At 37.1% G+C, this 22,655-nt stretch overlaps 1 protein-coding gene across 2 annotated transcripts; it reads left to right on the top strand.

Moving 5' to 3' along the window:
* The first annotated feature begins 7,696 nt into the window (after positions 1-7,696).
* LOC117403314 (four and a half LIM domains protein 2-like) lies at positions 7,697-16,844 on the top strand. Of its 2 annotated transcripts, XM_059023566.1 has the most exons (7): positions 7,701-7,738; positions 8,510-8,565; positions 9,847-10,021; positions 10,647-10,821; positions 11,650-11,819; positions 14,356-14,542; positions 15,030-16,844. In XM_059023566.1, the coding sequence occupies exons 3-7, from the start codon at positions 9,863-9,865 to the stop codon at positions 15,179-15,181; spliced, it is 843 nt and encodes a 280-aa protein (XP_058879549.1). In that variant the 5' UTR covers positions 7,701-7,738; positions 8,510-8,565; positions 9,847-9,862; the 3' UTR covers positions 15,182-16,844. The 2 variants fall into 2 exon arrangements, with proteins under 2 accessions (XP_033861265.2, XP_058879549.1); XM_034005374.3 differs by lacking the exon at positions 8,510-8,565 and having other exon boundaries at positions 7,697-7,738.
* The last annotated feature ends 5,811 nt before the right edge of the window (positions 16,845-22,655 follow it).

Here is a 22,655-nt window from a genome sequence, read left to right on the forward strand (position 1 = left end):
TGCCACCATATACTCTTGTGAAAGGGGATTTTCTGCGCTTGATGGGTTGGCAAAGTACCAGAGTAGGCTGGATGTAGAACCAGGTGGTCCGCGAAGGTTCAGAAGGAGTCCGCACACCCAAAAAGGTTGGGAACCGCTGTTCTAGAGTGAAGTGTGCTATAGAAGATGAGCCATGACCTTAGCAGCTTTTCGTGTTTTGTCCCATACAATTACTGGCTAGTTACACATAAGCATTTTACTCCTGCTATAATACTGGTAAAAATAAAGGATAAAGACCTGGAAAAGCAGTGCATTCCCCCTTTGTAATGGAAAATGTAAAGCTGTTTAGCTACCACTCCAAACAATCATTTTATATGGCGATTATTACATTATCAGTCCTGCAATGCAGTGTAAACTATAAGGTCCATAACACCTAGATGTTAATTAAATTTATAAATGTATGTGTGGGTTACTTTAGAAAAAAAGAGTTACTGCACATTGTATCTTTTGTTGTCTTTTCAGATGAAACACAAGCTAACATTGCAAAGCACGTGCTGAAGACAGTGTGCACAGATATAACCAACCTGCTCTTCAATTTCCTGGGTGCAGAGTTAATGATGGCTGTAGAAAACTACAATTCCATAACAAATGAGGTGTGGGGAGCACCATTTCATTACACACTTTCAATCAGTTTAAAATGATGAATGCAATTACTGTCACAGCTGTCTTGCTAATAGGGAACTGGCAAGATTAAAACCTCTGATTTATTTTTAGAGGACTAAGGGGGTGATTTGATCTACTTCTATACCCTTGTGGGATAGGCCACAGCTGGACTTTTTAAGAACACCAACCTCTTATTTATGGTTATCCCAGTATTGCCTCAGAGGATAAGAGTTTGATGCAGTCTGTTTGGATTCCCTGTAAAACCCTCAAACAATCCCAAACTTCAATTGAACTTTTGAAAAATCTTATTTTGTACACTTTTATATGAATAATATCATGTCTAATAATTTATTTTTCAGGTCAGAATAAAAATTTTAGGAAAATTGCCAGAGGAAACTAAAGGCCCTCTAACTAAGCTTCATAATTCTCTCAATGCAAAAGTAAGTTTTTGATTATCTCATTTTGTCTGTTATTGTAAGTGTATACATGTTGTTATTCTTATAGAAATTACATTTGTTTATAGCAAAAATTACCCTGATCCACCCACCCTCTGAAAGACATTTTTCTGGGCATCGTCAGAGTACAATTTATGGAATAAACAATATTAAAATATTATTTTATCAGGACTATATTTAATCTTTTTGTAACAAGTTTTGCAACCACTGTTCTATTATAATTGTTTTCCTCGACTCATTTTACTTTGGATTTAAGTGGGTGTAGATAGCATATCAGAGTTTGTAGGGTTTTTATTATTACATTTTTAATGTCAGTATAATGACTGCATGTTGATTGGCCGAGGGTTCATTCTGATCAGATTTCATTTTGGCATGCTTCACAAATCTCTGCTTGTTTCGCATTGTATCAGTGCTTATTGGTTGATCAACGTGAAAACAGCAGTATGGAGTAATATTTGCTTTAGTGCAGAGAAACTATCGGACTATTCGAAAGAACATTGCTGCACATGATTATGCAAGAATATTCAGAAATACATTGAAAAATAAACATCCCAGGATTTAGGTCATTCTGCATCATTATGCAATTCTGTGAGCAGCTGTGTTCATTTTATTTTTTTCTAACAATTCCCTTTTTACCTCTGGTTCAGAGCGAAGTCAGAACAGTTGTGGGTGAATGAAAGACTATCCAAATTGAGGTAGTTTGTCTTAAGATAAACATTGTCTTAAGGGATAGGACCTTGCTGTACAAACTCCAATATAAATTGGTCTCTCAGTGTAACCAGGGAGTAGATACGGTTCCAACAGAGGCTGAACTTGAACGAAACATATTCTTTATTTATACAATTAGGATCCCAAAAGCTAAGGAATTTGTTCTTTTTAATTTAATGCATGTTGAATGGAAATTAGATTGGGAAGACCTTACAGAGCTACTTTATTTAGATCCCTAGATCCCTAACCTAACCACTGATGGGCCAAATGGCCTCAGGGACCATTTTTAACTTCACTTTTTACCATGAAATGCTGAAGAGCCTTTAGACTGTTCAAAATCCCAAAACAAAATCACATCTGGGCCTTTATTGCTATATGATACTGGCTCGCATTAAAATTGGATTGCAAAATAGGATAAATTACCGTAAATTGAGCAAAATTGCACACGTGGACCTACGTTGTGTATTTCATACACAGACAGAAATAAGAATGTGTCAATAGACAAATTAATTTCTGCAAATACTGTTTGTTTCATTAAAGGTAAAACAATATCCTTTAGTAAATATGTCATTTTTCATCATCCTTTGTTGGCATAATTCCCATTTTATAGACCCTTGTTCTTTATTTTGAGTTTCTTGAAAATCAATGAAAAAAGATGGTGCCAATATAAAGAGGTTTGCAATAATATTTATTTTGCATTAGCCATCCAAACCATGTCTGCGATCTCCTGTCAGGCCCTGCACTCCAGTCTTTCTCCCCTATCCAGTATCTCCAAAAGAGGCTTAGCCAGGCAAATGTAGACATTGACTCAGGGGGCTATCTGGGACTTTGTTTCACACTGGCTGTGAATATTTTCCACAAAACTATCCCCATGATGTGAATATCTGCCTTGGATAGCTTATTCTGTGTTGTTTTATAGACTTGCAGCTGTGTATCTAATTGTCATTTTTATGTAAAAACCAAGGTATGTTTTTTGTTCTCTTTTTCCATTTGGTGTATTATTAAGCTTGGTCAGTTTAAAGTATGGATTGTAAGTATTTAATAGTGCTATGTGAGATTACTTTGTATGGTATTGCTTTACTAAAGTAAAATATATAATGATAGCAGAAAATGTGAGGCTCTTTAATGCACATATACATACTGTATCTGTGTTAACATGTAGAAAAAGACATTTAAGGATAAAATATAATGTGAATGCTTTAAAAATGCTTCCCTTTTAAAACACAACAGAACTGGGCTCTTAAATATATTTTAGCAGGTTATAAATCAAATCTTTCTGATAAAATAGTGTTTTTTTTCAAAGGAATAAAACAATTTGTGTCAAAACATGGTTTATGGTGATGGTGGCACATTGTGTCACTAGATACAGGTTTTTAAATAATCACAATGACAAAGGGCATGTATCTTGTTTTCATCATACGGTACATAATGATGCAAGTTTTGCAGTTACTAAAAAAAATGTTTAACATACTTAAGGAATGTAGTTCAACATGAACATTTTCAGATTTGTATAGTAGATTATCAGTAAATCATTCTTTTTTTTTTTAATGTAAAAATTATTATTTTTTGTTTAGGTTATGTTGGCCTTTTTGGTGAAGGTTTCATATTAAGCATTGCCAAGGAGCAAAAATCATGCCTTATCGTACCCCATCCTTTTAACTGTGCAATATATCAGCATTGAGCTGGCCGATGCAACTTCTTCTCTAAAAAGGTGATGATTAAGCTAAACGGCTACCAGTCGTAATTAACACACTTTGCTGCTATAGCAGTGCAGCTCTCGTTGTGCATGTCTGTTGGGTCAGTCTAATGAGGAAGAGGAAGCACAAACAAGTTGGCACTTTTGAGCCTAAGAGCTCCCAGATGATTGAGTTACTGTAACCACAACATTACTGCAAACACTAAAGGTAACCCGGTCAGAAGCAGTCAGATTCTTCCCTTTGCTCCAAAGAGAAGTTGGTAGAACTGGAGAATTTCCTGCTCAATTGATGTCAAGCAAGTGTGATTTGTGCCTCGTCAGTAAGGCTGGGCAGCTGGGATGCACATTGGTCGTGTGTAGGAGCTCTGCTGTGGCAACTGCTGTGAATGAAGAGAAAAAAAAATGTGTTACATCAGCCAGCATGACACTCGATGGAATGTAGGACAGGCAATCAAGAAGACAGTATTTTCGATTTTCAAAAATTGAAGATGGAATACATTTTAGAAATGAGTGATACATAATTAACTATTGTATTGCAACCCTTATTTGTTTGAATATAACTACTACCATTGCCAATTGCAGCTGATACTCCAGTAAACATTTACTACTTTAGAATCTATACTGAGCATCAAAATAAACTTATCATTTATATTTGAGAATCAAAAGAAACGTATCGCTTATATATGAGCATCAAAAGAAACCACTTACATTTGGATAAAATTCACTAGAGATGTGATCGAAAAATGACAAACTGTTTTAGAGCAGGTGCAGTGACTTTTTATTGCGCTGATTTAATAATTGACATCAATTGATCATCAAAATGATCTGTCGATGTTGGGCAGGTGTTGTGACTCTTGGTCTCCCAGTTCATGGCCTGTCATTGACAGAGTGTGTCTGGTTATACCGTCTCGCCAGGTTTGAAATTGCTGGCTGTGAGCACCCAAGACTGCGAGCCACAGTGCGCTGCCCTAGTCCAGCCTCCAACATGCTGATTGCATGAAGGCGCTGCTCTCTTGACAGACATGGCATATTGTTTTTTTTTCTGTGATTTTCTTTATTGTTTTTATTCAAGCTTGCAATTCAACAGCTGAAATCACTCCATATCCAGTGTCCAATCAACTGCCTCGCTAATTAGGTGATTAAGTGCATTTGCTTCAGTCATAGCCACTCAAGGAGGAGTGACCTCGTGATTAAAAAGAAACCAAAAACATTTCGTCAATGTCCATCATTTATATACCTTATTTTTTTAAAAAATAAATGTGTTATAATAGTGATAAGTTTCTTTTGATGCTCGGTATATTAAATAAGATGCTTTCTCATTATACAGTAAATCTATATTGGGATGTACTGTATTTTCTAGTACTGTACTTGTGTTTGGTTTTTAAACCACTGTTGGAAGAATGTCCTCACTAGACAGCTAGATGGTGTTGAATTGAGTTGCACACTTCTGTAAATATCACTAGCATTTAAATAGAGGGCACTTTGGCAGCACATTCAGAGCCCACTCCTTAGGAGACCACTTACATGTCTTCAGCATTGGTATAGTATTTCACAAGCTCTTAAATATCCCTGTAGGGGTATAGTGTTCTGCTTGATTATTCTGAATGACAGACAAATTGACAAAGTTTTGGAATCTGGGCATAGCTTATCACCCAGCTCCGAGGAGTGTGCTCTACTTAGAACTTGGACGAAATAGTCGTCCTCAACATCTCACTTTGTTTTGAGTACAGAATTCAAACTGTGTTTTATGTTGTTAGGCAATTAGGACTATATCAGGCTCTCACTAATCATGTGGTACCAAACCCTGTTGATATTAATGATATGTCTGGAGCCATCTTGCCTGAGTTGTTTTGCTATGACTTTTTTCTTTTTAAATGTCCTTCCTAAGTTTTGTGAATACGGCCCTATGCTGTGTATCAAATCATTGAATTATACTGTGGAACATAGACTTCGTGGCACTTCATTAGAACTTGTACACAATATAGGTTTGTATCACCACGAACGTCTTTAACCCTTTCATGCATGAAATATTGAAAATAACTGAAAAAAAGTCGTTTTGGACACAATAAATATTTTATTCATTGGAAATGTTTTCTGTTGTTTTCCATTGCTTTTATAGGGGAAAAGATGGCATCCTCATATGAGGTCATCATGCATTTGCGTCTTCCATCTGTCCCCATATAAAGACTAGAAGAGTTTTTTTTTATCCGCCCCCATATGAGGTCACCATGCATGAAATATGCTGAATTGAGTTACTAACAGAACGGGTTCATGTTATTATCACACCTCCAGCAGTTTGTTACAAAACCCTATACAAACATGCTGGTAAAGGTCAACAGATTATGTTTTAATCCTAATAACAGCTGCCTTTTAAATCCACACCAATGAAACTGACTGCATGTTTCTAAAACATATGTATTTCTTTTTCTGAAAGTAGATTATTGTATATATTAGAAGCAAACAATTGGTATTGCTGAACTCTTATGTTGGATCTGCATCACGCTTTAAGTTTGAGCACAATCAATGTTATTGGATTCAGTCCAATATAAACTGCAGAATAACAGCTGCTCTGTGGGTCGACTGGGGATTCTCTTTGAACTGTGCACTGTAAATAACATCTGCCAAAAATAACACTGTCTTCTATCAAAATCACAGTCTCTGACAGTGTTGCATCCATGCATGAGCACAACGATAAACACTGTTGAAAGATATATGCTGCATTTCAAATATTTAAGATAATAAATACCAGAAATTAAACTATGAATTGAGCATCTTGTATTCTAAAAAAATAATTCTAAGAATAATCAGGTGAAAGTTAAGAAATCAAAGGTTGCAATCTCCAATGGGGCGGTAGTCTTCATAGGCATTAGAGGGGTCCTACTCTCCGCTGAGCATTATACAGGTTACAGCAGGGGTAACCCCTAAGCCATTCTCAAACTTCATTTTCCATGCGTGGTATTCTCTGGCCCAAGATGCCCCAAGCAGACATGATACTCAACCGTAGTACTCAAACTGTAGTACTTTGTATTTAATCACATCCTGATGTAACTATCACTATTTAATCATATCCTGATGTAACTATCACTATTACCTGCTGTATTATTGAATTGTGGTTTGTCAAACTTGTACTTTACTTGAACAAAAGTTATTGTATTTCTTGCTCTTATTGTATTACTTGTATTGTAACGCTTGAAATGTTTTTGCTTACGATTGTAAATCGCCCTGGATAAGGGCGTCTGCTAAGAAATAAATAATAATAATAATAATACAGTACTATTCAAATGCGATGCTGCAGCTGTCATGGAATAAAACGTTTTTCATAAACTCGTGTGTAGTTTATATAGATTTCATTCCAAAGTACTGTAATCTGTTTGGAATAAATATTTTACTAACACTCCTGTAGTATGTTAAACGTGTTTTAGGCCTGTTGCCAGTATTGTTGTGTTTTGTTTTTCTCCTGAAACTACCAAGGCGTAATTTTACCCCCCGCATTCAATTGTTGTTTATAACGCTTACTTAACAGAGTTGATATTAAAACGTCGTGGGTAGAGGAATGGAGCGAAAATATATGTGGGCAGTACAATCATCGATATTTACACAAACGATTATATTTTGTGTGCCCAATTAATCGATTGCTATTTTGAGGCTTAACTGACAGCCCTAGTATTTAATAAATGTATTTAGGAAACGTCATAAACGACGGACAGCCGCATAACTTTCAGACATGCAGAGTAATTTAAATTTGAAAAACTGAAACGGTCAAAATGACTGCCGTGGCAGTTCTACTGTTAATCAAATCATACATAAGTACGTGCTCAAATAAACATACAAGTGTTAAACAAAAAAAAACACAACTAATAGTGAGCTGCGCATGGTGATGCAGAGTCGTTATACACACATACACACACTTACAGGGCTCATTATTTAAAGGGTGATTCAGCCCATATACGGTTTACATGCCCTGTTTCACTTGCCAACAAGTAGCATTCAATCTTCTGCACACTGAACACTAAAGAACATGACAAATGCTACTTATTGGAGCAGCCAAGATTTCAGTGTGCAGACCAAATACGTTTCTCCCTTAAAAGGTACAGAAATGCGCAGCAGATCCTGATTCTTGTCCCCTGAGATTTAGGGTAATTAGAGAGACAGTATTTATAGATGGTGTTTTACATGCATGCATGTCTCACTTCGTGGCACCTCACCACAGAGCCTTGTTAACATCATCAGACAGAAGGTACATCTTTCATGACTTTGCATTGAAGAGAGCTTTTGTTGAAACAAATTTTAAGCATTGAGCAGTATTGGCTTGTAGCTAAAATTAAATAACTTGTGCATGAACTTTTTTAGTTGATTCTGTTGAAAGGTATGGGATTCTTTACAGCAGTTATTTTATTAAAATATATCGACTATAGAATTTAAAGGGAGATATTGTAAAATTCTGTTTAGTGTATTAAGCTATTCTTTACTACCTAGAAAAGACAGAGTTGCTGTTTTATCGTGTTTGTTGCAAATTTAAATTGGGTAAACCCTTATACAAGTTTTGTGAAATGTGGTAAAAAGTATAACAGAGTGAACAAAAGCTTTATAAAAAACCTAGTGAACCATGACAAAACATAGGAAAGAAAATGTAATACATAGTAGAACTATGGAGAAAGCATGTTCAACTGCAAACTGCCTGCAAAAACACTGTGGTAAACTTTCATGGGGAGGTCAATCAATTTCAGAAAGGCAGCTACTCAATAAAAATGAGTTTTATTCGTTTGCACAATGGACACAATTGGCACATTTAATATTTTGGTTTGCTCTGCATGTTACTAGGATACAAACAAGTCACAATTTGGTGTTGTATGTGTTTAAATATCCATAGTATTTGGCTTTTACAGTACTGTATGTTATGCATTAATTGTTAGACCAAGAAAATCAAAATCTTATAGCAGATCATGTTTCCTAAAGAGAAACCTTAGCTGTGAGCTCAATCAGAAACTTCTGTTCACGTTTGTTGTAGATGGAATTTTAATGGAGTTGAAGTAGACATGAACAGATACATGGTCGCTAATTTGAGTAAGTGTTTGATTGCATTGTTAATTGATATTAAATATATACTAAATGAATTATCAATGACCAAAAAAGGTCACACTTTATTATAAGGTGCACTTTTATTTTGACTGTTAACAACTCTGACAGGTTAACACATGTCGCCCATTTTGTGTAAACAGCAAGTTAATTAAGCCATGATTTGTTTTTAAGTGTAGTGTACAAGTTGGTAAACATTCCAGATTCTAAAATAAATGCATTACAATTCAGAATGCTTACCTTCTCATGCACTACGCTTAAAAACAAATGATCACTTAATTAACTTACAGTGTTTTTAAACTCATTTAAAACATTTATTTACAAACCTGCTGCCTTAAAAGTGACTTTAAACAAATGTAACCCGACTTGGAGTTGCTGTTTGCTGAGCGGTTTTAAAACTGTATATAAGCAACCTCAGAACTTTCATCCACCAATTAGAAAGCGTTCCTGGGCACTGCCATATGGAAATAAAGAAAAAACGAAACAGAAGGAAAGCCAGACAATAAAAAGGGAGATAAATATGTAATTTAAGGATTTTTTTTTTCTATTTGAAATCACAATAAACCCCTGATTAATGGGCATAACCTTGGTAAAGTTCCCCTTTAAAATAAAGTATGACCAAAACATATAAGTAGGAAATCATGTGGTAATTCATATGTAAGTACATTGTTATCAATGGAGCTATGGAGCTTACAATGAAGAGTTACAGTTTTGCCCCATGGTGAGATACAGCCAACTCATCAAAGCAGGGTAAGGATGGCACGGCTCTGAGACTCAGTGGCAATGAAGGTTCAGCTCGCTCAATCACCCTTCTTGACAAGGTGGAATTAGCAGCCTGTTGGTTTGGGCACCACTCATTCCTTGGCTTTGACCACTATAAGCCTTCATTACCGTATCAGTTCCACTCAGACAGGTCCCAGAAGATCCATGGAATGTGGATTAGCTGTTTGCTTTCATTCCACTCCCTGGTCTCCAATGTCTCATTCCATTGTGTCCAATGCAACTGCTCTCCAAAATAATCTAATGTACCGTTTTCACCAGTCAGAATGCTGAATTACTACCAGGTGGTACACTTGGGTTGGGTACATTGTATTTGAAGAATTTCCTGTTTTTAGTACAGTAGAAAAAAAAAAAAATTTAAATCAGTATACAGTATGCACTATCCTACAAGCACTTGCAGGGCACACACATTAGTGCTGGTCTTGCAGTACACTCAATAATACACACTAGTGAGAAGCACATATCTCCCTTTTTCTTTTTTCATGTCAGGTTGTACATTGGAAACATGAGTGCTGAGCGTTTTGACTGTCACTATTGCAAGACCTCTCTACTGGGTAAACAATATATCTTAAGAGAGGAAACCCAGTACTGCACCAAGTGCTATGAGAACCTGTTTGCCAACTGCTGTGAAGACTGCAGTAAGCCTATCGGGTGTAACTGCAAGGTAGGCTCGTGAAGGTTCATTATTATTTACCATCATATTAACAACCAGCAAGGACTTTGAACCATACATGCAATCATTGCAATTCTTTAATACAAATAGCATTCATTGGTTACTTAACTTACTTTCTTACAGTTACAGTTTAACCTCCTCAGTGTTTAAAGGCATGGATGAATTACACTGCCTGTCCAGTTTATTAGGCCCTGTGATGCAACATGAGGCATGCTAGTGGATGCATGTTGAGCAGTTACTCTATGCTGGTAGGCTGCTCATCGGTTATCATGGTGCATCAGCAATTGTGAAACAAAGGGAAAGTAGTTGCCAGGAGAGGCAGCTGTGACCACAGAGGCTTGTCAAGTCTGAACTATGAATGACTGAATTAATTAACATCCCTCAAGGCACTTTCTTGCGGAGCCACATCATGTCAAGGCTGTGATCAGGGTAAATGGTAGCCCAGCCTGTTATTAGGTACCGGTCCTAATAAAGTGGCCAGACAGTGCACACTATATATTTTTATTATTGTGTTTAATTTCCATATTAATGCATTTTTGCAAAGACTGCTGAAATCCTTTATCAATAATAGTGCACATTCTTCTAGTACTTTACATTGCCCTTTGTCGTCCTAAAGGATCTGTCATACAAGGACCGCCACTGGCATGAACAGTGCTTCAAGTGTGCTCAGTGCAGCAAGGCTTTGGTGGAAAAGCCTTTTGCTGCCAAGGATGAGCTCCTTCTCTGCACAGATTGCTATTCTCAGAAGTACTCCTCCAAATGCTTTACCTGCAAGAAAACCATCATGCCAGGTAAGCAATGCAAATGAGTGGATATCATTTTAGTGTAGTTTAGTTTATTCACTTTATGAATAAGGGTGTACTTTTAGGCAGCAGTGTGGAGTAGTGGTTAGGGCTCTGGACTCTTGACCGGAGGGTCGTGGGTTCAATCCCAGGTGGGGACACTGCTGCTGTACCCTTGAGCAAGGTACTTTACCTAGATTGCTCCAGTAAAAACCCAACTGTATAAATGGGTAATTGTATGTAAAAATAATGTGATGTCTTGTAACAATTGTAAATCGCCCTGGATGAGGGTGTCTGCTAAGAAAGAAATAATAATACTTTTTTATATTTAGTTCTAAATGATTTTATGAATTTCTGCAGTTTCACTGGTTTCTTGTATTCATTTTAAATGTATTACTATATTAATATACATTTTTTTTCTCCCTTCTCATACATTTGAAATCTGGATGTCATTTTGACACTTGTTAATTATAAGGCTGTAAACTTCTGTAGTTTAAACATCTGCTGCAGTTTGAGCCCTGTTTTAAAATTACTTTTACTAAAGCCAGTTTGGAATTTATTGACTCAGTAGCAACAAAAACTGCCTCTCATATTAAGCTTTTGAAAACATACATTATCATGACTTAAAACAGGTAGTAAAGGTTTGAGACCGCATTTGTTATGTTTTTTAGAAACCTAAACATTTGAACAGTTGTTATGTTAATAATGCATCTCAGGGTTCAGTTGACGTTTTCAAGGTCTCGTGATTTAGGTCACCTGGACTTTGTTCAAACAGTAATCTTGTAAATCACTGCAGCCCTTCTATTCGAAATCTATATATTTGTCCTTTTTTTTTAGGTTCCCGCAAAATGGAGTACAAGGGAAATTCCTGGCATGAAACCTGCTTCTTATGTCATCGCTGTCAGCAGCCAATAGGAACCAAGTCTTTTATTCCGAAAGATAATGGTTACTTTTGTGTGCCATGTTTTGAGAAGCAGTTTGCTTACCAGTGCAACTCCTGTAAAAAAGTACACATCTTTTTATATACCACCTTTCATTAATTAGAAATAAAAAATGAATGAACCAATAGTACAGCACTTCACCAGTCAAGGACATGACATAAATGATGTAAAGTTTGTAGTATTAGAACAGCTAAAATTAGACAATGCGACATATAGAAGAATAAAAGAAAGTAAATGGATAAAATAGACTGAACACGATTATGCCAGCGGGACTCAACAGAAAAGAATGAACAATTAACTCCAGTAAATATATAACATTTAAATAAATAAATAAACAAAATTAATTCAAAAGTTGTGCATGCTGATGCGCTGGGGAGGCCAAATCAAGGCTGATCCTCAGAGCCAGCATTGCATAATAATATAAATATAAGTTTATATAAAATAATGTTAATTAGAATGAATACAGATTTAAAGATAGAAGTAAAAATGATGTCATATATATATATATATATATATATATATATATATATATATATATATATATATATATATATATATATATATATATATATATATATACAGTGCCTTGCAAAAGTATTCAGACCCCTGACCAATTCTCTCATATTACTGAATTACAAATGGTACATTGGAATTTCGTTCTGTTTGATATTTTATTTTAAAACACTGAAACTCAAAATCAATTATTGTAAGGTGACATTGGTTTTATGTTGGGAAATATTTTTAAGAAAAATAAAAAACTGAAATATCTTGCTTGCATAAGTATTCAACCCCCACACATTAATATTTGGTAGAGCCACCTTTTGCTGCAATAACAGCTTTAAGTCTTTTGGGGTAAGTATGTACCAGCTTTGCACACAGTGTCGGAGTGATTTTGGCCCATTCTTCTTGGCAGATTTGCTCCATTTTGTTCGGGTTGGTTGGGCGACGCTTGTGGACCGCAATTTTCAAATAGTGCCACAGATTCTCAATGGCATTGAGATCAGGACTTTGACTGGGCCACTGTAGGACATTCACCTTTTTGTTCTTGAGCCACTCCAATGTTGCTTTGGCCTTGTGCTTGGGATCATTGTCCTGCTGAAAGGTGAATTTCCTCCCAAGCTTCAGTTTTTTAGCGGACTGAAGCAGGTTCTCTTGCAGTATTTCCCTGTATTTTGCTCCATCCATTCTTCCTTCAATTTTAACAAGATGCCCAGTCCCTGCTGATGAGAAGCATCCCCACAGCATGATGCTGCCACCACCATACTTCACTGTAGGGATGGTGTGTCTTGAGGCATGGGCAGTGTTAGGTTTGCGCCACACATAGTGCTTTGAGTTTTGGCCAAAAAGCTCTATCTTGGTCTCATCTGACCACAAAACCTTTTCCCACATCGTAGCTGGGTCACTCTCATGCTTTCTGGCAAACTCCAGACGTGCTTTCAGATGGTACTTTTTGAGTAACGGCTTCTTTCTTGCCACCCTCCCATACAGGCCAGTGTTATGCAGAGCTCTTGATATGGTTGACTGGTGCACCATTACTCCACTCCCAGCCACTGAACTCTGTAGCTCCTTCAAAGTGATTGTTGGCCTCTCTGTGGCTTCTCTCACAAGTCTCCTTCTTGTTTGAGCGCTGAGTTTTGAGGGACGGCCTTTTCTTGGCAGTGCCTGGGTGGTGTGATGCAGCTTCCACTTCCTGATTATTGATCCAACTGTGCTCACTGGGATATCCAAACACTTGTATATTATTTTGTACCCTTTCTCTAATCTATGCATTTGTATTACTGTATCTCTAACTTTATCTACTTTATCTCTAGAATGCTCTCTGGTCTTCATTTTCCTTCAGATTCACAGCCTGACCAATGATCCTTCAACAGTGGGGGTTTTATCCAGAAAATGTGACAGCAACTTTAATGGTTCACAGGTGGAGGCCAATGGTAAGGTAATTGTGTCCTCGTTAGGGCAATTTCTTTCATCGGCGTAAACTGGGAGCTTCCACAGCACAGGGGTTGAATACTTATGCAAGCAAGATATTTCAGTTTTTTATTTTTCTTAAAAATATTTCCCAGCATAAAACCAATGTCACCTTACAATAATTGATTTTGAGTTTCAGTGTTTTAAAATAAAATATCAAACAGAACGAAATTTCAATGTACCATTTGTAATTCAGTAATATGAGAGAATTGGTCAGGGGTCTGAATACTTTTGCAAGGCACTGTATATATATATATGTATTTATTTCTTTTTTATTTTTTAATTTTTTTTACATTTTTAATAAAGTAAGATAGATTACATTAGCACAGCACCTGAAAGCCTGAACACATGCACCAATCCCTTGTCTGCAGGGAACCGTGCCCTGTCACTCATTAGTGCACACCCGTAAGGATTTCGCTCCACATTGGAAATGAGGACAGACAGACTTACATGAGCATTTGATGTCTCAGAGCAGTCTGAAGAAAACACCTGGACACCTAGAAAAATCAAGGCTTTGATATTAGGGTCATATTGTGTTAAAAACAAAATTAATAACATATTGATAGTGACCAGAGCATGTTAAGGTATCAGCAAATCCTATTGAGTCCCATTCTGAAGTACTTTTTTTTTTTAGGCCATAACAACTGGCGGAGTGACTTACCATGACAAGCCCTGGCACAGGGAGTGCTTCCTGTGCACTGGGTGTAAGAAGCAGCTGGCAGGGCAGCGCTTCACCTCCAGAGATGAGTTCTCATACTGCCTGGACTGCTTCAGCAGCCTCTATGCAAAGAAGTGTGTGGGCTGCACCATGCCCATCACAAGTACGCCTGTGACCTTTTAAAACATTTTGTGTAATTACTGAGATCCAAGGTGTTAACAGCGTAGAAATCTCTATTGCTCATTAAAATAATTTGTCCAAATTTGGAATAGCAAATTAGTATCTATTATCAGAAGGGTAAGCCAGCAGCATTTGCAGAGGTAATCTAGAATGCAGTATGTATTATATGGACAGAAATGTTAGAAATCGTAATCGCCCTGGGGCCACCTTACTTATTAATGTATTTATTGTGTCAGTAATGGTAAATACTGCAAATAAATATCCTTTTAAAAAAAACTTCTATTACATGTATTATTAAAAGAGAATTTTGAGTTATTGGTAGTAAAATAAATAATTGAATTTCACACTTTCCCCTCAGTTTAGAAAAACAATCCAGGCTGGGAAGTGCAAAGCATACGACAGGGAAAGTATCGCTTGTTTCACTGGTTCAGTGTGTAAGCCTTCTGTTAATCCCTTCATGTTGTTAGCAGGCCTGGCTGGGGTGAAGTACATCTCGTTTGAAGAGCGGCAGTGGCACACCGAGTGCTTCACCTGTATGAAGTGCTCCGTGTCTCTGGTTGGACGAGGATTCCTCACGCACCGGGATGATACCCTGTGCACAGATTGTGGACGAGAGAAATAGATGCAGAAGTCTAGATCTTTTTCGTGAAAGCATTAAGGGTTTATTGAGTGATTTAGCCATGGCTATGCAACGTATGGACTAAACTTTAACTTGTGTGCTAATTTGTTTGGTTTTAAGTACACTTTCCAATTAGGACAATATCAAAATGTTGTGTTTTCAAAATTATAATTAATTGAAATTATAAAGAATGGATATGCCATATACCAAAAAACAGTGTATCATATTACAGTAATTGTGTTTGTTTTGCAGCCAGTCTATACACATGTACCAAAATGCATACTTTATTTTGCAGCTATTCAACAACCCCTAGTGAATGAGCTTCTCCTACAATATATATGTAGTGTGCTGTGAGTTTTGCTGCAGCTGGTACAGGATACAGCCTTTTCATCTGAAAAGGAGCAAGTTCATAAGTGCAGAATGAGATAAATCTACACCCTACTAATACAGTATATGAATACTATTATACAGACCTTTAAATCAATAACAAAAATGTGAGAAGTGTTTTATATATGCATTTTTAAAATGCTTGTGGTTTGTTATAATGCTTTGTTACTACAGTATGTCATCATTCAGGAAATGCTTTCATTTGTATCATTGTAAATGAAGCTATACTTAACAAAGCAAATAAATATTAAAAGTACTGTAATGATCCTTTTTTCTTAAAACTTTTCTGTTGAATATATGTGTAGATGTGCCTTGGATATATATAGAGTAATGTGGGTTAACTTAATAGAAGGCTAATTAATAGAAGTACCTGACACTGCGACAAGTGATAACTATGCTATAGAATGTATAGAACTAGGTTATGGGTGGTTTAAGCATTTGTCTGCTTAAATAAATGTGCTCCGTGCTTGTACCAGCAATCCATGCCCGGACTCTCTGTGCTGCCTTCTGGCCTCGATTAACATCAAACCATCCTGCTCACCCATTAATGTGCACTGTAGTGGGTAAATAATAAAACAAACACAAAGTAAATACCATCCTTCATGGGAGCTGAGTGTTTTCCTCAAGTGACCGCTGCTCAGAAGAGCCAGGCTCCCAATACCTGGTACATTACAAAAATATATAGTAATGTTTTAACCATGTAAGTACAAACAATGGTTACGATAGAGGCCTGCACTTCAACTCACTTACAAACTACTTAAAAAAATATATATAATAATAATACAACGCTGTTGATAAATATGTGAAAAGTGTAAATATATATATATATATATTGTAAGGCAGCGGGTTGAGTGAGACAGCAGGGAGGGGGTTAAAACCTCCCTGAAGAGTAAAATGGAGAAAATGCACCTTTTTGGTTTGTTTGATTGTATTGTTTTATTATTAATTATCCCCTGCACCTGGTAGCTATTGTTAAATTGGGACCAGGTGCAGGGTATTTAAGAGGAGCAGTCAGTCTGCTCAAGGCTGCTGAGTAGAAGGAAGCAGAAGAGAGGTGCTCTGCTTCCGAGCAGTCCAGAACAAAAAAAGTGCTGTGTTGGTGTGTGATGCCAGGTAAACGGCTTAGCCGTCCTACAAGTTAGTCAGGGAAATTACCTGTACGGTTAGCGCTCCAAATCGGAGTTAGGTGTTTGTTTGTATTTTTTTTGTTTAATTAAAAGTAGCGCAACCGCGCTGTAAAAATCCATTTCTGTTGTACTGGGTCAGTTTTTAAAGGGGCAACGAACCCATGAGAGGTGAAATCATTTACTCATATATATATATATATAATTAGTGTGTGCCCTGTTGTAACAAATGAAAGGCTAATGGAAAGTAATATTTATTTTAATGTAATGTTGAGGCAAATGTCTAATGTTCTCTGCCCCCCCCCCCCACACACACACCTACTCTAACCTCTATATCGAACCCATGATGAAAATAAACTGCATTGATATTTTGTTTAGTTCTGTTGCTATAGCGTTGTCAGGAAGTATTTATGTTATTTAAATAAACATTGCAACGGCAACAAAGGTAATTCACTCTCTATTTGTTTTATACTGTATCAGTTAAAAATCTTTCTTCCGGGTGGCTGTGGGCACTTCGCCAGCTGCCCGGGCATTACGGCAACTGCCCGATTTCGGCAACGGTCCATAACACGCACACACACACACACACACACACATATATATATATTGGATACCTACATTTATCTTTTCTTGCTCTTTTATATTTTATTTTTTTGGGCGGTGCGGTGGAAAGACAGTTCACCGAGCCTTTGCTGCACTACAGATTTTTTTTAATTCTATCAAATAATACAGTCAGATTCCCATATGGATAATTTGTATTTAAAACACAAATAGCAGTAGAAAGGCTATGTTGGATTTGGTGTCCACAACATTATTGTTCCTTTTGTTTGTTATTAGGATTTAACCCAGTGTTTCAATATTCATTCTACTGGGAAAATTCTTCCTACAGATGTCAGGACTATCCAGTCCCACCTTCCGGCGCCTCCTCAAGACTCACCTCTTCAGACAGCACCCGTAGAACTCCTCTTTTCCCTCTGGACACTTATCACTCTTCCTTACTTGCTCTTATCTGCTCCCTATTTTACTGCATGTAATCCTGTACTTTACAGAATACTGCACTGTAATCTGCCACTAGTGTTGTTCAATCTGTAGTATTTTGCTTTTAATGGTATCCTGATGTAACTATCACTGACACTGTTACCTGCTCTGATATTGATTCGTATTTTGTAATATACTTGTACTTACTAGAACTGAAGTCATTGTATTTTATCTTGCTCTTAATTGTATTAATGCTTGTACTGTGATTCTTGAAATGTATTTTTTTGTTTACGACTGTAAGTCGCCCTGGATAAGGGTGTCTGCTAAGAAATAAATAAATAATAATAATAATAATCCCATACTTTGCTTGACCCATACAAATACCCATAAGAGCCCGCACAGGATAATCTTAATGTATTTTGTTTTTTTACAAACTAAGCTAAATTAATTGAGAGAATGTATATTTCATTCTGGCCTAAGACTACTGCAGCTAACAGGCCTACAATTACTGAACCCATTTCAACACACTGGCAATAAATAGAAAGAATGGTAATAAATAAATACATTTTCTGTCATTGACAATGTGCTGCCACCTCCCCTAGTGTAATCTTTTAGGAAATGTTTAGGTTGCTGGCATGAATCCAATCTTTGTTGCAAGAAACATTATCTTTTGTATCGACCAGCAAAGAAATCTACAGCCTGATACCAGTTCAAATAGAAGAGCAAATTGAAACCTTATTGAGCACTGTCATTCTTCTATTTAATTATTGATTATTAAGTTATCGAGTTTGTTAACCTGAATAGGACTGTACGTTTACAAAGCTGTCAGACATACAGTACATGCAGTGCAATCATCCCATCATCGTAGAACTTGTGTTGGCTGTACGGTACAATGATGCTGTAGGAGAGGTTTTCAAATCATGTAAAGACTCTCTGCATCTCCATCACCAGGTAATTTTCTACTTGTTGTTTTTTACAACGCTGTAAGTCAGACCTTTAGGACACGATTCCTCCTGAGGCTATTAAAAAACACTTTAGACAAGCTTTACAAAGCTGAGCTTGTGTATTGTATCAGTATCCTAGAGGAATAAGGACTCAATGGAAATTGCACTGTAATCCTCTGTCAGCCCATTTTAGATTACCGCTACCTGGATAGATTACATCTGACCAATGCGGAGCTTGCACAGTGTTGTTCTTGTTGGTATGCTGCCTGTTCTGTGGAGAAATAAACACTTCAGTATATGTGTCTCTTGTTTTTGTAAGCACGCAGGAGGTGGTGTGGTCCAGTGGTTAAAGAAAAGGGTGTGTAAGCAGTGTGGAGTAGTGGTTAGGGTTCTGGACTCTTGACTGGAGGGTCGTGGGTTCAATCCCTGGTCGGGGAAACTGCTGTTGTACCCTTGAGCAAGGTACTTTACCTAGATTGCTCCAGTAAAAACCCAACTGTATAAATGGGTAATTGTATGTAAAAAATAATGTGATATCTTGTAACAATTGTAAGTCGCCCTGGATAAGGGCATCTGCTAAGAAATCAATAATAATAATAATAACCAGGAGGTCCAGCTCAGCCACTGAGCCTGAGCCTGAGCAAGTCACTTAACCCCCTTGTGCTCCGTCTCTCGGGTGTAACGTAGTTGTAAGTGACTCTGCAGCTGATGCATAGTTCACACACCCTAGTCCCTGTAAGTTGCCTTGGATAAAGGCGTCTGCTAAATAAACAAATAACAATCAACTTTGTCCTGCAGTTTAACCTTTAGTGTAAAAGGGGAAACACTTTTAACAACCATCTACACTGCATCCAGTAATATTAAATAGCATTACATGAAGAGCAAAGGCCATCATGACCCAAGAGAAGTCATTGACTTGTATCCCGATTCCCCGCCTCTCAGTACAACCTTTAAACAGCCTTGTCCCTCAGTGTGCAACATTAAGGATCTCAATCAGATGAAAAAGGAAGATCCTGAAAGGCTTCAGCGATACAAACAATTTCTTGTGAATTTTTTTTTCTTGCAATCCATCTGACGGAGCTGCAAGGAAAAGGTTGACAATACTCTGCTGAAACTGTACTCGGAGAGTGGGGGCGAAGAATGAATCCACTTGCTGTCCTCTGTCAATGCATTCCAGCTGAATGAGTGTGTTCACTGCCTAGAGAAACACCAGAGGTAACAATACATTATGTATTATAACAAGCTGTAAGCCTTCAAATAACTGACTAGCAATGCGCCATTAAAAAATAAACTTAAACAAAAGAATGCACAAATTGGAAGCATACACCTGGCTAACATTGCAAATTTTATGTATGGTAATCTGTGTCCAATCTTTGGGTTTGGGCCCAATCTAAATTGCTCCAAAATTAGTTAGGAAATGGCATTTGGGTTTCAGAATAATGCATACATGTATGCTTATAACAATTTAAAGTAGGGTTTCTTTATTGTAGTTTAGGATGCAATGTTGCTACCGTAGGTGTGTAAATAGAGGTTCATGGAGTACCGAATTTTATTGGCTGAAAAAGGGGGTGTCGGAATATTGTTGTGCACAGAAAAATTTATAAAGAGGAATGAAAACCTTTCTCAGTGAACTGTGTGGCAGGGCGGAAGCCCTGCACATGGGAAATAGGTAGTTTTATTGTATATTTTTGGGTTAATTGTTGTAAATAGATTGATTTAATTAATTGTTTAATTGATGTTGCGCTCCGCCGTGGACGATTACCTGTCTGCATGGAGCAGCAGCTGAAAGCAATGTTGAAAGCTGTTCCAGCAGGTGGGTGTGCGTGTCTCAGCGGAGCGTCAGTATAAAAACATAGCGATCACTGTGATCGGGGCTGCTGCAAGGTCTGCTGTTATCACGGCACCTTTGATTTATAGTTTGTCTTATTGTGTTTTATTTTGAGTGTTTGTACAGTCATGTCTCGTCCTCTGTGCGCTACCATCGCTGGTAGCGTCACATGACATTATTGTTAACTTTTTGTTTGTGTTTATTGATTATACCCTGTACGCCTGTGTCGGCGTGTCAACGTCAATCTCTCTACCTCAGTCTCTTCTGTGTTCTCCTCGGCCGCCTGAGGCAACTATACCAGGACCCTACCACAACTATCATTGGGTATTCGTAATAGTGAGCAAATCTAGTCCTGACTAAAAAAAAAAAGTTATTCAGCAAGATTCAGTATATTTAAACACTCAATCAAAATTCTAATGGAAACAAGTATAAAAAAATGAAGTGATCAGGCCTTCTCACTCTGTTCAAATTCTGTGACAATGTTACATTTCATCTCTGGCAGCTCCACTGACTCTGCATTTCTATAGGAAGCGAGTAGGCTGGGCTGGCAGATAGGAAAGGCTACACCGTCATATTATTGGAATGGGAATGAAGAAGGCCGTTCAGTTCTGGCAAGCTCAAAGCAAGATAAAACAAACTGCATTGCAGCACCACAGAACCCATACCCACGCAGACACCATAGACAACTGTATAAAAAAAATATTCAAATGACCATGTTATCGCTTACTGTGATTAAGGGATATGTATTTAAACCATGTCTTATTTTCCAGATACAGTACTTTGCTTTGGGCTTCCTTTATCACAACCAAGACCAGGATTACAATGCTATTCAGGTAATGAACAGTGCCTGAAAATGGACTGCATTTTTTAATTTATGTGTCCATTTCAGGTGTATGTAGCATCCATGAAAAAATATATATTTTACAACATCAAATAATGAGATGCAAAGCAAGAGAACTATGTTAAATCTTGTTGGAAGAACAGTCGAGGCACAGCTTGCCAACAGCAAATGCAGCTGTCAGTCTCTCTAGAATTCACCCCACATCAGCCGTCTAAACATTTTGTCCTTTGTACCTGCTCAGTGATCTTCTCATGCAACGTTGAGGATGAACATGGCATAGTTTCCAGTGTTTCCAGAGTAGGTGTTTTACAGGAAAGTGTATATATGCTACGAATTACATATTAATAAAATATCATGATGAATATGATGAAGCCGTAACCTAACCAGACTTTTGATTGTACAGCAGATATTAAAGTATTTTGACTGTTGCATGTTGTGCACTGGCTTGCTATGTAAAAGCTATCTCCAGCCTTGGAAATTTAGGAAAATGTTGAATATCTATAACGCGTATTTAAAGCAAGGTCTTAACTACAGTCTGTGTTTGCAACTGTATCTGTCTGATTCCCTGCTGTTACAACCTTGAAATTAAAAAATAAAACTAAAACAATATGAATATGACAAGTAATTCCTGTAAGGCTATACAACCAAAAGTATAATGACCTTGTTTGTGATGTTATTCCAGACATGGATTCAAATTGCTCATGGTTACCTTGATAAATCTACACAGATTTCCACTGGCTTATAGTGAAGTTCCTTAGCTTTCAACAGAAAAGAGAACTTGTCTGGAAATTTGCTGATTGGGCGGTATAGAAGAACCAGGAGGTAAGTTCTTTAGAAATATGTCTGATACAAAACAAAATCTAAATTAGACAGGGAGTCATTATTTGTCAAATTCCCTCACCGTCTACTGTAACTGAATCCTTGAGAATGAGATGCTGCATATCTGTGAATCCTGTACAGAAATGTCAAATGAAACGAAAAATACAGCTTTTCAAAGCAAGGCTTGTTCTCCAACCTATTCAATAATCAAATCCACTCCTCTTCAGCATGTAACTAGTGCCCCCTAGTGGACACATTTTGGAGATTAAAACAACATTAGTAAAAAATAGTTCACAATAACACAGTATTCCCTAAACACATTCCTTTGGTTCAGTAGAGATAAGCCTCTTTCTGAAAATTGAAGTGATCATTTTTCAAACAGGGCTACTTGAATGGTAGATTACTACTTGTATATGTAGTATATTGCTACCTCATGTCTACTGTCTGCATGTTTTATTAACCTCATAGTCACTTGGAATCTGTTCACTAGTATTGTTTTTTTTTATATTCTGGATTTCATTTTGGAGACCTAACTTTATGACTATGATATGTCACT

The sequence above is a fragment of the Acipenser ruthenus genome, chromosome 5 (assembly GCF_902713425.1).
Source record: "Acipenser ruthenus chromosome 5, fAciRut3.2 maternal haplotype, whole genome shotgun sequence".
NCBI classification, from domain to species: Eukaryota; Metazoa; Chordata; class Actinopteri; order Acipenseriformes; family Acipenseridae; genus Acipenser; species Acipenser ruthenus.

Coding starts and splice junctions, on each gene's coding strand:
- LOC117403314 (XM_034005374.3), top strand. CDS start 9,863: ATGAGTGCTGAGCGTTTTGACTGTCACTATTGCAAGACCTCTCTACTG. Junction 10,022..10,646: donor CTATCGGGTGTAACTGCAAG/GTAGGCTCGTGA, acceptor GTCGTCCTAAAG/GATCTGTCATACAAGGACCG. Junction 11,820..14,355: donor AGTGCAACTCCTGTAAAAAA/GTACACATCTTT, acceptor TTTTTTTTTTAG/GCCATAACAACTGGCGGAGT.